Consider the following 16182-nt stretch of genomic DNA (forward strand, 5'->3'; position numbering starts at 1 on the left):
AATGTAGAAGACATGGAGGGCATGCTCCACACAGCCCCATAGCCTGCCATCTCCCACAGCTCCAGCCTTGCAAAAAATCACACCAATTCTCCTTGCACAATCATTACCTCTCGCTTGGCATTTTCAAATCTAGTTTGTTCCTCTTGTCTTTGAGCCTGCAGGGTGGCAACTTTCTGCCTCATCTCAAACAGCACCTTCTGGTGCTCCTGCTCTCTCTCTGCCTTCTCTTTTCCCCATTGCTGCAGCATCTCCTGTATGTCTGCATGGTACCTTTCCCGCTCAATTGCCTGAGGAGGGGAGGAAAAATCTTCAAGTTGAAGTCCCCAGGCAAGCTCCTCGCTGAAAAACGTGAAGCTTCATCCCTCCCACAAACCCCAACCTGAAAAGACAACAGCACTGGCTCTCTGCTCTCCAGAAACCGTGTCCTGTCAGGGAATTTAAAAGGAGGCTCAGCAGGTGCAAGGATCCCAGAACCATGGAATCATTTCTGTTGGGAAAGACCTGCACAAGCATTGAGTCCAACCATTCAGAAAAGGAGGTGTCACCTTCTGGCACCCTGATGCCCCAGTCACAAGGACTGAAGGACCGGGGCCTGTTCCATTTGCTTCCAGCCCAAAGCTAATCCCTCTGTCCACCGTGGGAGCACAGCAAGACAGGAACCGAGTTCCCACGCCTGCAGCCAGCAGCACTGTTGGCATCTGCTCCACGCTGGCATCTGCTCCGTGGCAGGTGGGACTCGGGGAAGATCCTGCCCTGGGCCGCCACGCTTTGGGTGGGCACTGCCCAAGCTGCTCTGGAACTCGCCTTACGCCCTCACGGAAGCCGTGGCTGCATTTACTGGCCCAGCACCATCCTGTGGGTCTTCACGCGCCTCCAAGTCCGAGCCGCCGCCTCTCCTGCCCGGCCCAGCAGCGGGAGGCCTCTGGCAGAGGACTGCTGCCCTTTCACACCCTCAGGCTCTGCTGGTGCTAAACCAGCCCCCAGGGCCAGCTTGGACAATTCAGAAGCGTATTGTCACCTACCAGGTCTTGCAGGAGCTTGTTTATTTCCACCTGCTGAGCAGTTCCCTGAAGCCTGAGGCTTTTGTGACACTGCTGCTCTGCCTGCAAGAGCTGTTGTGCTGTGTCTTCCTGCTCCTGCTTCCTGAGAGTTCTCTCTGCTTCCAGCTCACGTTGGAGGCACTTCACTTCTCCTGCAAACACGACCAACAGCAAGATTCAGAGTCTTTACTGCCTTTACTGACTCAGGCCCTTTCAGTGTCAGCGTAGGAGGGCCCTGCCTCCAGCGCCACCGCTCCTCAGAAGCCCTGCAGACAGAGGAGGCTTTACAGCAGCTTCTCTAGGTGGGGCGGCACCACAAACAAAGCACACGAGGTTCTCACCTTGTAGCGCCTCCTTGGCCTGTGTGACTGTGAGCACTTGAGCCTCCAGATGGTTGCTGGTGATCTCCAGCTGGGATATCTGCTGCTGAGCAGCAAACAGGCTGGATTCCAGGTTCTCCTTCGCTGACCTACAGGTTGCAAATACGGAGAGACATGAGCTGCTCGCTCCTGACACTCCCGGGCAGTTATTCCAGGACAACGTGGCTCAAGATGCCCAGGCCTGAGAATGCAAAACGGGTCGCATGGAAACTTGTACAGAGAAGGCCCATTTGTGCCATTTCAGTAGCAAAGCAGGGCCCTCTGAGGGAGTGCCCAGGCCTTCCTTATGGCCTGGCACAGCACAGACAGCCCAGCCCAACGTGACCTCAACAGCCGAACCTTCAGCTGCTCTTCCTGACCTATGACCCTGGCTAGCTGTGCCCACACAGGCTGGGCCAAGGAGCAAAAGCCCAGCCTCTGCTCACAGCCCTTCTCTCATCAGCACTTCCAAGCTGCTCTGCAGGGGGACAGAACAGACTCTCGTCCTGGCTCACTCCTGACTTGTTAACTCTCTTCATCATGGACATAAAGGTACATAATTTTCCAGACACTCTGTATTTAAGAGACTTCAGAACTACTTTGCATGATACAGTAAAATCTCATGGTCATGGCAGCACTTGTAAAAATTCAGAACACCATGTTGTCTGAACAACAACTACCTGAATGCAGAGACTGCAGTTTAAGCTCCTGCACGGTCAAGGAATAGACTTGCCACCTTTCTTTTAGTGTTGCCAGCTAAGCAGGCAGTAGCCCAAGTCTTGTCCTTCTTTGGAGAGTGAGAGGGACCATCCAAAAGGACCTTGGCAGGTTTGACAGGTGGGTGCCCATCAACACAGCAAGAATCCCCAGGGGCTGTCAACAATTCCAAAGAGGTTTCCCTGCTGCTCTCTAAGCAGCTCTAGGTCCTGCCTCACACTTCTCAAGAGTGTGCTTGGAAGCAGAAGGCCCTCAGCATTTTCAGCAGGAGCCTCTGGCTTCCCCCTGAATGGCAGCATGCTACTGCCAACATCCCAAGGTCAGAGCCTGGAGTTCTGAAGATGAAGCTTCAGTTCTGAAGATCAGGATTGTGTCAAGCTACTTAGGAAGGAAAGAGGGATGTTCAATGCCCAGCACAAGGAACTAAACCCAAGAGAAACTTGAGGTTTCACTCAACAGCTGCATGGTTTAAGTACTACTCAATTCAGGGCCGGGTGGCTTGCTTTTGACTTCCCACACGAGTGTGCTTGGCGGCACAAACAGGAGCCCAAGGCTCACAACAGCTTTGCTGGCTTTAGATGTCAGAAAAATAACCTTCACATTGTGGCATATTTCTTTTTCTTGAGACTTCCATTTTCTGTCCATGCAAGGTAAAAGCATCCGGAAAGGGTCTCCTCCCTGCCTTTACCTGGTCTCTGCCAGCTGCTTGGAAAGGTCTTGTTGGTGATGCTCCATGGCTGCCAGTCGGCCCTCAAGGGCAGCCTTCTCCCGGCCCAGCAGCTCCTTCTCTCTGCACACCTGGGCCAGTGCGTGCCCTTGGCCAGAGGGCTCCTGGTGCAGCTGCTCCAGAGCCCTGCTCAATGACTCTTGCTCCTGGGAAACCTGGAAGCAGGACAAGGTACAGCTCGAGCCCTTCCTCAGGAGCCCTGTGCAGAGCCAGCCAGTGCCACCTCGCAGGCAGCCAGAGGACAGGGAGCTCCCGTGCTCTGGGCTCAAAGTTTCACAGCATCTGCCCTCTGCAGCTCCGATACCCTGGGCTGCCAAAAGCCTCTGGCACTGTTACCTTGGAAGTGCTGTGTCAGGCCCTGCTGGCTTGCCTGGCACCAGATTGCTCCTTCCCAACAAACATCCCTGCCCCAAATTCTGTGTTGTCACCCAAAAATACTGCATCTTCCACAACTGCCAATACACTTGACTCTAAGCACCAGCAGTGCAGCTGCTGTTCAGCCCTCGCTACAGAACTCTGCTCACTTCAGTCCATCACTGCTCACCCCCACGTGTTGCCTCCCCTTGCCTGGGCAAGGGAGAAGCAGATCCCCATGCCCGGCTTTTGGCCTGGAGCTGATCTGAACAGCAAGCTCCTGCACAGCCAGCCCAGGGACAGGGAGCAAACTCTCCTTCTCCCAAACTTCAGAGCATTCCACATGGGAGCAGAGCACAATGTGGGCAACGAAGCCCACGGGGAGAATGAGCCTTCAAGCACTGCTGAGGCCACGAAACTCCTCCAACTCTTCTTTCCTGACACCACGGGCTTGTGGCTGCTGGGCTGGCTGGCAGCAGAGAGCCAGCTGCTCCCACCTCCTGCTGGCTCTGCAGCGGGTGCAGCCACAGCAGCTCCAGCACGGTGCCCTCTGTCTGCTCTGGAGCAGAGGAGCTGCCAGCCCTGGGAGCAGCGCTCAGGGCTTGCCTGGCTTGGGGAAAACAGCTCAGCTCACAGCTGCTACTCTGCTTTCTGAGGGACATGTGCCTTGCCAAGGGTTGTGTTCCTCCCACCAAGGAAGATGATGTTCTCACCTGTCCAGAAGTCGACCTGCTGTGCTGGGAAGACGGGGGAGCATCCACTCTAATGGTATCCGAGAGGTAAACATTCCCAAAGATTCTCTGGACACTCCTCCCTTCAGGTTCCACCTGCAGGTTGGATGGGAGAAAGGGTCACAGAAACCTGTCAGCAAACATGGGGCAAAAGGACCTCTGGACATCAAGGCAAGGAGATCTCTGCTCACAGACCCTCAATTGCACCAGACAGCACTGGGGGCAAAGAGCTCTCGCTGGGGGCTGTGCAGGAGAGGCCAGTGTGTGTCCGGGGACACGGGGCCAGGGAGGGAGGCAGCGGAGTGAAGGTGCCTTTGTGAAAGCCATGGGCTGCCACAACAGAGAGAACAAACAAAGTGGTGTGCCCACAGCAGGGACAGGGAGAGGCAAGGAAACAAGCAGAGGACTCCAAAGCACTGCCTGGGCACACGAGTCATGATCCAGAGGAGCCTGAGGCTCTGCAGAGGCAGTGAAAGCCCACTTTACCTCAAAAGTTCTCCTGAGCTCACGCTTCTCTGGCTTGTCTGCTGCTGCTGCTGCAACCTGGTCCCGCACACATTCCACACCCCTCCTGGAGTGCTCAGACAGCCGCTTGCCCTCTGCTCCAACAGCCTGCTGGGTGTTCAGAGAGGAGATGATTCCCTTATTTCAAACACCACAAGAGCTGTCCCTCAGAAATCTCCATCTCGGGAAGCATCCTCGAAGCTCCAGCAGTGCAGCTGCTCTTCAGCCCTCGCTACAGAACTCTGCTCACTTCAGTCCATCACTCTGCTCACCTGCTCCATTCCTTTCCACACCAAATCCAACCCACACATGTTGCCTGCCCTTGCCTGGGCACGGGAGAAGCAATTCCCCATGCCCAGCTTTTGGCCTGGAGCTGATTTGAACAGCAGCTCCAGAGCTGCCTCAGTCATTCCAGGCATGCCAGCAAACAATCTGGCAGCCAATGGTCTCTGGCTGGAGCCAGGCAGACACACAAGGCTGCCTGCTGCAGCCCGGGCTGCTTTGCCCAAGCAGGCCTAGACTGACAGGGATTTAGAATCCCACCTCTTCATGGGAAACTTCATTGGAATCTTTGAGAGACGTTGCAGTGGACTGAAGATCAGTGCCAGTGCCTACCTGGAGACAAAGCCTTTCCTTCAAGATGTCCAGGTCTTTCTTCAGAGCCCCTTTGGAAATTTCACTCTTGGTCAGTGCAACACTCAGGACTTGAGCGGTCTCTTGCCATTCCTTCAAAGCAGCAGCCCCATGCTCCAACTGTTCCTGCTTGGCTTCCCTCTCCACTTCCAGTTGTTGGGTGTTTTCCTTGACACTTCGCATCTCCGGTGTTTTCATTTCATTCTTCTTTTTCAGATCTCTCATCTGCTCCTCGTACAATTCCCGTTCACGCTGCCAAAACAGGGAGGTCACTCATTCCCTCTCTCAGTTTGCTTTTCATACCAGATCAGGACTCCTGCCACAGGCAGGCAAAGGCTGCCCCTCTCTCTCTGCCTCTCGGGATGCCTCAGACCTTTGCTGGGACCGCCCTTGACGCTGAGTCTTTCCCAGCTCACTCAGCCCATCCCAGCTCCCTTTCTGCCCTTCCCCGACCTCTTGCAGCTCCACTCGAGTGTTCCTTTGGGGAGCAGCTGCCAGAACTGCAGCCAGGATTCCAAGTCCACGCTAAGCAGGATTTAGGCGGTGCCATGAGGATGTGCTCTCCAGCAGGGAGAAAGGGAAGAGCAGACACCCCCAACATTTCATTCCCTGCAGCTGGGGTGACAGGAGTGGTTTTTGAGCTCTCCTGTGTAGAGTTTCCATGGCACCATCCCCGAGAGCCCCACTGCCCTCTCTTGGAGCAGCAATGGCCACATCAGTCTGTCATTCTCTGCTGCCACTCAGGACGAGTTCTCCCCTTGCAGGCACACGTCCTTATCTGCATCAGCACTTTGCTTTTCTCTCTTTTCTCCCCACTGGCTGCTCTCTGATGGCCAAGGCCAAACACCTTTCTATTAACAGCAAACTTGGCCTTCTCACCTCTCGTTCCAGGTCCAGGTATTTGAAATCTGGACGTGGGTTTGGACACGAGGAATTGCCCAGACCATGCAATGTCCATAGAGACAGTGTGGACATTGAGAACTACAGGGCACAAAACTCCAGCATGGAGGAAAACCAGCAGCCTCAGCACTAACTGGCTTTGACATGACTACGACATCTTTTCCTCCTTATTCAGAAGAATGCAGTTTGAAAAGCTCAGCTGGAAAGAGGTGCTCCTTAGAACTATTAACACAAGGGCCAAACATAGCTAGGAAATGGCCCTTCATGGCATCTGCCGTTCTCACCAGCACATCCTTCCTTTCCTTCTCCAGGCTCTCCAGTTTCCTCTGCAGAGATGCCACCTCCTGACAAAGAGTCACACCCTCTTCCTTCAGGGCAATGGCCTCTTTCTCCAGGGCAGTTTCTCGAGAGGTCTTCTGGTGTTCTGCCCTCCACATCGCTGCAGCAGGAAGGAGAAGGAGAATGAGAACAGCAAAGCAAAGGCAAACTGATGTGCATCCTGCAGGGACAACAGCACTGTCTTCTTGGCCTGCCTGTGTTTGCCAGCCCCTAAGGCCGCAAGGGCTTCCAAAGCTGACAGAAATGAAGGAGAAAAAAGCAGGACTCCAAGGGGCAAGGTTCAGAGGAATAGGAAAGTGTCTTTACTCTTGGGCTTGTGCAGAGTGAGCAGTCCAAGAGAGACAAAGGAGCGGGGATGCCTGTGCAGCCCTGCTCCAGAGAGGCCAATAGCCTGGGGGCTCTGGCAGGGCCTGGAGTTGGGGGGAATCGAGCTGAGGCATCCAGCTACAGCTCCTCAGCACAGACACAGCACCTGAAAGGCACCACCTGTGCACGGGATCAGCCATAGCACAGCCAGATGGCACTGCCAGCCACGGCATCTTCCTCGAGAAAAAGCTTTCACTGGCACTGGATGGAGAAATCTCCTGCTGGTTGTTCTTCCCCTCTGCCATCTCTGGGCACTGCCCTTTTCCTCTGTGTGGCATCAGAGATCCCTGCTGGGACAGGATGGGGCAGCGGGTGGGAGAGGTGAAGCTGTACCTGCTTGAATTTCTTCCAACTGTTTCAGCAGCTCCTGATTGCTGGCTCTGAGATTGTCCCTCTCAGCCTGCCCCATGCCCAGCTCCAGCTCCAAGGCCTGTATCTTCTTCCTTGCATCATTCTGGAAGAGGCAAGAGGAACAGAATCACCTGTCAGTGCCACTGCTGGCAGGAGACAAAGGGCTACAAACACTAAAGCAGAAATAGCCCAGGTGGGAGAGGGCAGCTGGACCGTACTGGTAGATGTGATCGTGATCCTCCTTCCTCCCCATGCTAGTGAGACAACCCCCCTACAAGAACTTCCACCCATCCTGGCCTTGGCACTCTGCTTGTCCAGCAGCCCAGCAGCAGGACAGGATTTCTGGGTGCATATTACCAGATCTTTCTGGGAATGCTCCAGGTGCTGCTGCAGGTCTTGCAGAGCTGCTGACACTCTGTCCACTGTGAGCTCTGCGGGGACATCCCCATCCTGAGAAGCACTTAGGCCCAAGACATGACCCTTTTCTGAAAAGAGAAGACATTCTCTTTCAAGATTTAATCCAACAGTCTCCAACAAACAAGGCCTCTTTCTACCTAGGAGGAGGTGCCTTTGTCATTGTCCTAGAGCTCGCCTTGCAGCAGGATGTGTGTCACAGGCTGACGTTATTTTGATGACCACTAATGTCAGCACTGCCCCAAAGACAACTGCATGGGCCCTGTGGCTTGACAGGACTTGGGCCCTTCTCCCTTCTGACTCTAATCACTTCTCTACAAACAAACATGGACTTGTGTCTCTGCAGGGAGACAAGACTTCCCAAGGCCTGAGTCAGCCTGAACTGACAGGGTGAGTGTGTCATACCAGGATGACCAGGAACCACCCCCTCGCTCCACCTGCTCTCCCAGCCTCCCACACTTGCCTGAGCTCCAGGTGACCAAGTCTCTGCTATCCCTGATCACGTGGTGGAGAACCAGGAGCAGTTTGTCCAGCTGGGATTGAGTTTCCTGGTGAGCACCACTGGCCTGCTGACACTTTGTGGCCAAGGCCTCTGCTCTGTTCTCAGAGCTCTGGAGCTTCCTACGCAGCTCAGACACCTCAGCCTCCAGCACCTGCACAGAGTCCCTCAAGCTCCGTTCTCCTGCTCGGGACTCCTCCAGCTCCTGCAGCAGCTGCTTCTCTCGAGTTGCCTGGGTAGCCTCCATCTCCAGCACTGCCTTCTGCAGGGCCCGCATCTGGAAGATGGATGCACAGAGCCTCAGGGACAGGGCTGCTCCTGAGGCAGCAGAGCAGGCAGTAGAGCAAGTAACAAAGGAGAAATGACTTCAGGCAAAAAAACATGCCCAAAACAGAAGGCACAGAGCCAAGGATTCCAATGGAAACAAGTGTCCTGAAAATAGGGAAAGGGAGCCAATGGGCATCCTTGAGGCTGCAGCTCTGAACACCGGCTGAACTGGCTGCGCTGGAAGTGCCCTCCCCAGCCTGCCATAGCCACGTCTGTGTGCCCACATTGCTCGGTGCCCAGCACAGGCACCAACTCCATCTGGGACAACACTGCTAACAGAGGGATGGAGAAGCTCCAAAGGAGTCTGCTGCTGCTTCTCCTCCCACATTTCCTGCTGGGAGCCGGGAGAGAACGGAGGAAAACATCGGCAGCAGACACCAGATCCAGCCTTGGCCTGTGGGTGCAGCAGCACCCCGGGGCAGAACACGGCAGCAGTGGATGCTGCTGGGAGGGGAAAGCAGTTGGGGCCTCCAAGCCAAAGGTGATGATGTGTGTCCCTGGAGAAGAGGACGCCAGGGCACAGATTACCTGGGCGTTGAGCTTCAGCACTTGTCCTGTGCGGTTTGCACAGAGCTGCTCGGCCTCGCGAAGAGCAGAACGAAATTGAGACACCTGATTGTTCAGTGCCTGGTTCTTTTCTTCCAGTGTTCTGAGGCACAGGTTCTTTTCCTCCAGAGACAGAAGCAGCCTAAAAGGGAAGCATGCAACTCATTACTACACGGTATCACATTTTAGGAACTCTTAGGACTCGCACCACCTCGGGGAAAACTGCTCTGTCTGATGAGGTTTGTCTAAACAACGTGGCTGTTTGTTTGTTCCCCCTGCAGTCACAGCCCAGCATGTGCCCACTCTGCTTTTATTCATGAAAGAATGAGGAGTTCCTGCCTACATGTCCTACCTTCTTCTTGAGATGGGAATGTGAATATAGACCTAACAAAGTCTTGCCATGAAGAGATTAGGGGAGAGGAAGAGTTTTCTTCTGACTACGCAGGCTCCAAGGGGGAAAGGTTTGGTCAACATGGAAGAGACATTTCCTTGCCCCATCTTGTATGTCCAGGTAGGAGGAGCAGCACCCTACAGCCAGAGGATCTCGGGGAAGTTCCCTAAGATTTACCAGCACCCATCCTACTTCCAGCTGGAGAAACAAAGGCCGATAGCAGAAGTGGCAACAGAGCCTTGGAGCACAACCTGATGGAAGATGCAGAAACCTGCAGGCAAGCAAGAGGGCCCTGCCCTTTCTTTGTCTTCTTCTCAAAAGAAGAATCCTGTGGCACTGAAGACCGGCAGGACTTGGTCAGCTGGAGGGGCCCCGCTAACCTTGGTCTTGTCTCTTGCATTCTTTGCACAGTCAGTATTGCCTGTGACTCTGGAGGCTGGCAGGGACCCTGCTTGAGCCCCCCCAGGCACCTGGGGGCATTTTCTGAGGAACGATGCAACAGAGACATTCTTGGTTCTTGGGTGCCTTTGAGGGGAATCTGGCCTAGGTCAGCAATCAGGGCCTTGAGATGGTTCTGCCAAGCAAAGGCATCAGCATGCCAGGCTGGTCCAGATCCCAAAGGCTTCAAGTTACAGGACCCAAGGCGGAGCTGCTGGATGTGTCCAGCTCCTTACACTGCAGCTTGGGCAGTGTTAGCACACCCACCTCACAACAGAACACACCCCTAGAGGGAAAGAGCTACTCCAAAAGCCTTTGTCTTCAGAAAAACTCTAACTGAAGGCTTGAAAGAAAAGAAAATGAAACACAACATCCAGACAACCAGACGCGTCTGCACGGAGAGTTCAGAACTCTGCCACATAGGAAATGCTGCCAGAGCCCCTGGCCAGTGCAAAGATGGCAAAGAGGGAATCCATTCCCACAAGGCAGAGTCCCACAGGCTTTCATTTACCTGGCTTTTTCCTTCTCTAGGGTGTTCAAGGAAGCCCAAAGTCCCGAATTTTGGCGTGCCACTTCTTCCCATTGACTCCTTTCCATCTCCAAGTTCTTCAGGTGCACTTGCAGCTCCTTGTTCTGATGTTCTGCCTCCTCCAGCATCTTCTGGAGCTGCTCAACCTGCAACAGCTTCTGCCTTGACTGCTTCTGGGCCTCCCTCACATCTTGCTGGGCTCTCTGAACAATCGTTGCCTGGGACTCTCTGGAGGCTGCCAGCTGAGATGTCAACTCTCCCACCTCCAGTCAAACAGAACAAAGCAGTCAGAGGCTACAGCCACAGCCTGTCACTGTCAGCCACAGCAGAGGCTGTGAGAAAAGGCAAAGGCCAACTTTCCATTTCTCCCTGTCCTCAGAGCACCAGATTCACAATGCATACGGACAACTTGTTTCAATCTCTACGTGGCCCACCAAGGGCACCTGAAAAAGCACCTCCCACACCAAGGCCAGCAAGAAGAGGCCAGCAGGAATCCGTGCTGATGGTTGCTGGCCAACAGCCCAGAGGACTAGTCCAGCTGTCCAGGGCAGCAGCTGAGATTCAGCAGAGCACCGAGGGTCCTTCAGAGCAGCTGCCAAGGAGCCCAGAGCACGAGGCAGCCCCAGGGACCACCCCAGCAGCTGCTGCTCTGCCATGGAAAAGCAAGAAGGGCACAGACCCCCTGCTGGATGCTGCGGTGCCACTGCTCTTTCACTCACCTGCTTTTGTAGAGCCTCCCTCTGCTCAAGGAGGAGATTCATTTCCTCTTTGATGCCTCGTAATTCTTCCTTGTGCCTCTTCTGCGCTGCCTGGATCTCCCCCCGAGCTTCCTGCAGCTCAGCTTGCAGCTTTGCCTGGATGGTCTGGCAACAAAATGCAGAGCAACTTCCTGCGACCTGCCCTCAGGCTCAGCTTTTCCCACTTGCTCTCTCAAAATCCCATTCCTTCAGCGACTTCTTTTGGCTTCTCTACCCAGCTCTGCTTCCATTGCAAGCCTTGCTTCCCGGGCCTGAGCTCTGGAGCTTGCCAGGCTCTGTGCTGCCAGGGCCTGAAGCAGCCCTTGCCTCCTGACTCCCAGCACCTGCCTTTTGTGCCCTTGCCACTGCCCTGCACTCTGTTCCCTGCCTGCTCAGACTTACCTGCCCCTTCTCTTGCTGCTCTTTCACCTCCTGCCTGAGCTGCTGCACCTGCTGGCAGGCTTGGCTTAGCTGTCCCCGAGTTTGGAGCAGTGTCTCTGATAAAGAATTCTTCTCCTTCTGCTTTTCCAGCAGGACCTGCACAGAAGGAAAGAGCAGAGGGCTTGACACTTCCCCTGCAAACTCTGTGTGGCAAGAGGCAAAGACTGATGGGCTCACGCGCTCTCAGAGCACTCGGCTGCTGCTCCCCTGGGCCACTGTCTGCCCTGGGGGGGACACAGCTTCCCAGGAAGTGACTTAGAACACAGCCCAGGAGACATCTCTGGGTTGCTGTTCAGAAATACTCCAGGCGAGTCTTTAAAAAGATTTGTCTCTTGTCAGCGTTCCTGCTGCGCCCTCCCTGTGCCCACAAAAGAAAAGTCCTACAAACTCAGTTTGGCTATGGACACCGACCAGTACACACCAAAAGAGGACCCTTAAGAGAACAGTGAAGATCCTCCGAGGTAAGTCTTAGGAAAACAGAGCACAAGAGCAGCACAAAAATCCCAACGGAAAGCTGATGTTTCTGCCGGGCTTCCTGTGAGAGGGCTCATTCCTGGGCCCAAAGATAGCCCTGTTCACCTTTCACCTCCCCAAATTCAATGTAGAAGGCATGGAGGGCATGCTCCACACAGCCCCATAGCCTGTCATCTCCCACAGCTCCAGCCTTGCAAAAAATCACACCAGTTCTCCTTGCACACTCCCTTACCAACAAAATGTCTATCAGGATCTATTCCTGTGCTGGACATTTTCAGGATGGTTGAGGAAAGCAATTTTGCTTGCTGAAGCAAGTGAAAATTCACAGGGTTTCTCCTTCTCGGACAAAACCCACATCAAAGTGTCCCCTCCTCCAGTGTGCAAAGCAGCTCTCTGCAACGAGGGCATGCCTGGCAGGGAAACGGCTCTTGTGGTGAGCAGTCCTTTAGTGACTGATGGCAGTCTGGCTGATGTGGCCAAAGCAGACTCTCTTTGTGCAGCAGTTCACACCGACAATACCATTTACTTGTCTTACACAAAGAAGGTGTCTCATGGCCCTTGCTGGTATTCAAGCCTGAAGACTACACTGTGGTTTTGAGCTTTTCTCTTCAAAAGCAAAACCTCTGCTGGGTATTTGCCAAACCTACCACATACTCCAGAACTGAGACTGTCTGACAGAGACCATCAGAAACAAACCCTTCTCTCACAGCTCTCCTGTAACACCCAATCCAAACCTCCCCCGGCACACTTGGGGCCGTTTCCTCTTGTCCTGTCCCTTGTTCCCTGGGAGCAAAGACCAACCCTCACCTGGCTGCACCTTCCTGTCACAGGGAGTTGGAGAGAGCGAGAAGGTGTCCCCTGAGCCTCCTTTTCTCCAGGCTCAGCCCCCCCAGCTCCCTCAGCCACTCCTTGTCACACCTGTGCTCCAGACCCTTCCCCAGCTCCGTTCCCTCTTTTAGAGGCTCTGGGGCTGCCCAAAGGAACAAATTTTGCAGAAGCATGTAACCCTTTGCTGATGAACATGCATATGCCTGGCTAATAAATGCATGTGCCATCTTGAGCCAGGTGTGCACAGCAGTGTCCCTCTCTTCTACTGCCAGAAACAGCATCTGGCCTGATCTGGCTGGCACAACTCCCACTCCCACAGGTGCTGCCTAGGAATAAGGTGTCCAGAGCCACGGTAACATCATGCCCCTCTTGCTCCAGCAGCTCCCTCTGAAGCTGCAATTCCTCCAGTGCCTGCCTGTTGACTTCCAGCTCCCTCTGCAGTGATGGGTCTTCTCCCTCGAGTGCAGCCAAGTCCTCCACTGTACAAGAAGGGGCAAGACAAGTTTTCAACGGAAAACCAGCCTCATTTCCAAAACCAACCTCCATCCTGTGCTGCTGCTCCGCCTTTTCCGCCTGGGCTGACGCTTCCTTCAGCTGCTTGCTGTTCTTCTGGCGCAGACTCAAGGCTCCTGGCTCCGGGATTCCAGTGCATTGCTGCAGCTTTTCCTTGGACTTCTCAAGGTTTTCACAGTCACTGCAGAGACAAGGCTCAGTCAGAAGAAGGAAGAGGCCTGAAGAGCCATCGATCCCATTTTCAGCCCTCCACAATGGAGCTGGGGGCAGTGGGCTAAGGAAGACCTTGCTCTTTCCCTCCCAAGGAAATCCTCCAGAGGCAAAGGGAAAGGAAGGCAGGATTTTGCCTTCCTTCAGTGAGAAGCAGTGGCTGGACAGGGGCTCTCAAAGAACAGAATTCAGGGAAGCAGCACGGTGAGAGGAAGGAGTCTTCTATTCCAACATCGCTGTGCATCTCCCAGGCAGCCTTGGGAGTCACAGTAGAGCATGAAAAGCCCTGACAGGACGATGCTCAAGAGCCACACTGAGGCCTACACATGGTAGGGCAGGTGAGTTCTTTGCCCAGAACACCTCTGAACTCCCAGACCTGGACGCAGATTGCCTCTGGAACGCAGGAGGAGGAGGAAGAAACACTCACCTTCTGATTTCTTCCATCACAGAGTCTATGTGCTCCCGGTGGCTACTGAGCCTCTTGCATCGCTCCTCCATTTTCTCAAAACATCGCTGCAAGCGCCCACAATTCTCTGTGGCTTCCCAAACCAATTCCAAGGGATGCTGTGCATCAGTGGATGTCAGAGTTGAGAGGCTGTTCCTGGAGGCTGCATGCTGGGAACGGTCAGCGCCGGTGATGGAACTGGCCATGCTGTCACTGCCGTCTAACAGCACCTGAAAGCCCACATCCAGCTGTTAGTCAGGTACTCTGTTCCTATTCCAAAGTACCACTGAGATGCCTCTTCTGATTCCACAAGAACCAGTGTCCATTTGTGGAGGACCAGTTTCAAATCCGAGCCAGCTCAGCACAGTTTACTCACCTCAGGGGCTCTGGAGAAACGTCCCTGGTGAGAAAGGCCTCGAGCTCCCTGGAAGAGCACAGGGAAGAGCACACTCAGACTGCATGGCTGCCCCTGAGGCAGTCGCCTCTAAATGCTTCCCAGCCTGGAATTCCAGCTCAGCTCCTTCCTCCCTTCCTTGGGAATATTTTCAGCCCAGTAGGTTGACAGCAGCACAAACAAACATGCTGGAAGGTGTCTCATCACTTCTTAGAACACCACAAGGGGAATTGCCCAGAGCCCCATCCAACCTGGTCTTGAACACTGCCAGGGATCCAGGGGCAGCCACAGCTTCTGTGGGCAACCTGTGCCAGGGCCTCAGCAGCCTCACAGGGAAGAATTCCCTCCCAATATCCCATTAGACCCTGTCCTTTCCCTGCAGGCCCCTGGCTTAAGACTCTCTCCAGCTCTCTTCCAGCCCCTTCATGCATTGGAAGGTCACCCTGGAACCTTCTCCAGGCTGGACAACCCCAACTCTTGCATCCTTTTCCCTTGGCACAGGTGCTCCAGCCCTTGGAGCATCTTCCTATCATCCTCGTGGCCTCCTCTGCACCACTGGGGATCATCTTGGAGATGTCTGGGAGAAACCCATTCTTGTCTCTGGGAAGCGCTCAGGCTGCGCTGTGAATTGGGCTGAGGGGAAGGCAGTGAAAGCTGCTCCCTTGTTTGTGCCCACACCCTCCAGTGGGACAAGGACGGAGGAGGAGATGTGGGTGTGCTCTGGGATGGCCAGGAGCCCCCCCATTCCCTCCCAGGCCTGTCCCCATGGCCAGCACCAAAGCTGCTGCTAGCTCTGGAACAGCCAACTGTTAATCCCTTGCTATTCCCAAAGGGAACTGTTCCCAGTGGCACAGCCCAGGCCCACCCAGGCCCCTGCTGGGCTTGGCACAAAGAGGGCAGCAGCTCTCTCACTCACCCGCCGGGTCTCCATCTGCCCCTTGGCACGAGCAGTGACCAAATGTCAGTGTCCAAAGGCCGTTGGCCTTTGCAGGGTCTAAACCCCAATCTCCAAAGGCTTTTGGCCTTTGCAGGGTCTAAACCCCAATCTCCAAAGGTTGTTTGACTTCGCAGGGTCTAAACCCCAATGTCCAAAGGCCGTTGGCCTTTGCAGGGTCTAAACCCCAATGTCCAAAGGCCGTTGGCCTTTGTAGGGTCAAACCCCAATCTCCAAAGGTTGTTTGACTTCGCAGGGTCTAAACCCCAATGTCCAAAGGCCGTTGGCCTTTGCAGGGTCAAACCCCAATATCCAAGGGTCGTTGGCCTTTGCAGGGTCAAGAGCACAAGATCAAAGTGCTGTTGGCAGTTGCAAGGTCAAAGCCCCAATGTTCAGGAGCTGTTGACAGTTGCCAGGGCGAAAACCCCAACATTCCATGGGCTGTTGATGGTTGCCAGGCTCCAAACCCCAACATTCCATGGGCTGTTGATGGTTGCCAGGCTCCAAACCCCAACATTCCATGGGCTGTTGATGGTTGCCAGGCTGCAAACCCCAACATTCCAGGGGCTGTTGGAGAGGCCCTCCCCTGGCTCTCCACCCATCCCAGCTCACTGCTGCCCGGCACCTGCACCAGCACCCCCACATCCCCACAGCCCAGCTGGGCAGCTGGGCAGGGACCTGGCTCATAACATGAGTTCAAAGTTGCTGGCCCAGACAGCATCAGTTTTAAGGCTCAGCATTCCTGAGACCCGCATGCTCTTTAGGGATGCGCTTAGTTCCTGAGTCACAGGAATTTGTCTGTCTCCCCTGACAAAGGGGAGGTGTAAGAAAAAGCCTCAAAAGGTTCTTGGTGCTTACAAATATTCATGGAAAGTAAAGCTCTGCATCTAGAACAGCCACATGAGGAGGAAAAATGGTGTTTCAGGGTCTTTTCAAATTCCTACAGAGAAATGCCAGGAGTTGCAGTGTTTAAGGCTCATAAAAGAGATTCAGAATCCCGAGACAGACACGAGTGCATTTTTTTCTCTGCTCTCTGTTTGG

The 16182-nt window shown here is 54.4% G+C and overlaps 1 protein-coding gene across 1 annotated transcript in view; it reads right to left on the reverse strand.

Moving 5' to 3' along the window:
- The window catches only part of LOC138101667 (centrosome-associated protein CEP250-like), a 57776-nt gene extending 42638 nt beyond the window's left edge, over nt 1-15138 (reverse strand). The window contains exons 1-8 of the mRNA XM_068999441.1: nt 15124-15138; nt 14190-14237; nt 13796-14043; nt 13186-13339; nt 2805-2998; nt 1382-1509; nt 1023-1192; nt 108-287 (exon numbers count right to left, since the gene is read on the reverse strand). Coding sequence (XP_068855542.1) covers nt 108-287; nt 1023-1192; nt 1382-1509; nt 2805-2998; nt 13186-13339; nt 13796-14043; nt 14190-14237; nt 15124-15138 — 1137 coding nt within the window. The remainder of the gene's footprint in view (nt 1-107; nt 288-1022; nt 1193-1381; nt 1510-2804; nt 2999-13185; nt 13340-13795; nt 14044-14189; nt 14238-15123) is intronic.
- Between the last annotated feature and the right edge of the window lie 1044 nt (nt 15139-16182).

The sequence above is a fragment of the Aphelocoma coerulescens genome, unplaced genomic scaffold, assembly GCF_041296385.1.
Source record: "Aphelocoma coerulescens isolate FSJ_1873_10779 unplaced genomic scaffold, UR_Acoe_1.0 HiC_scaffold_39, whole genome shotgun sequence".
NCBI lineage: Eukaryota > Metazoa > Chordata > Aves > Passeriformes > Corvidae > Aphelocoma > Aphelocoma coerulescens.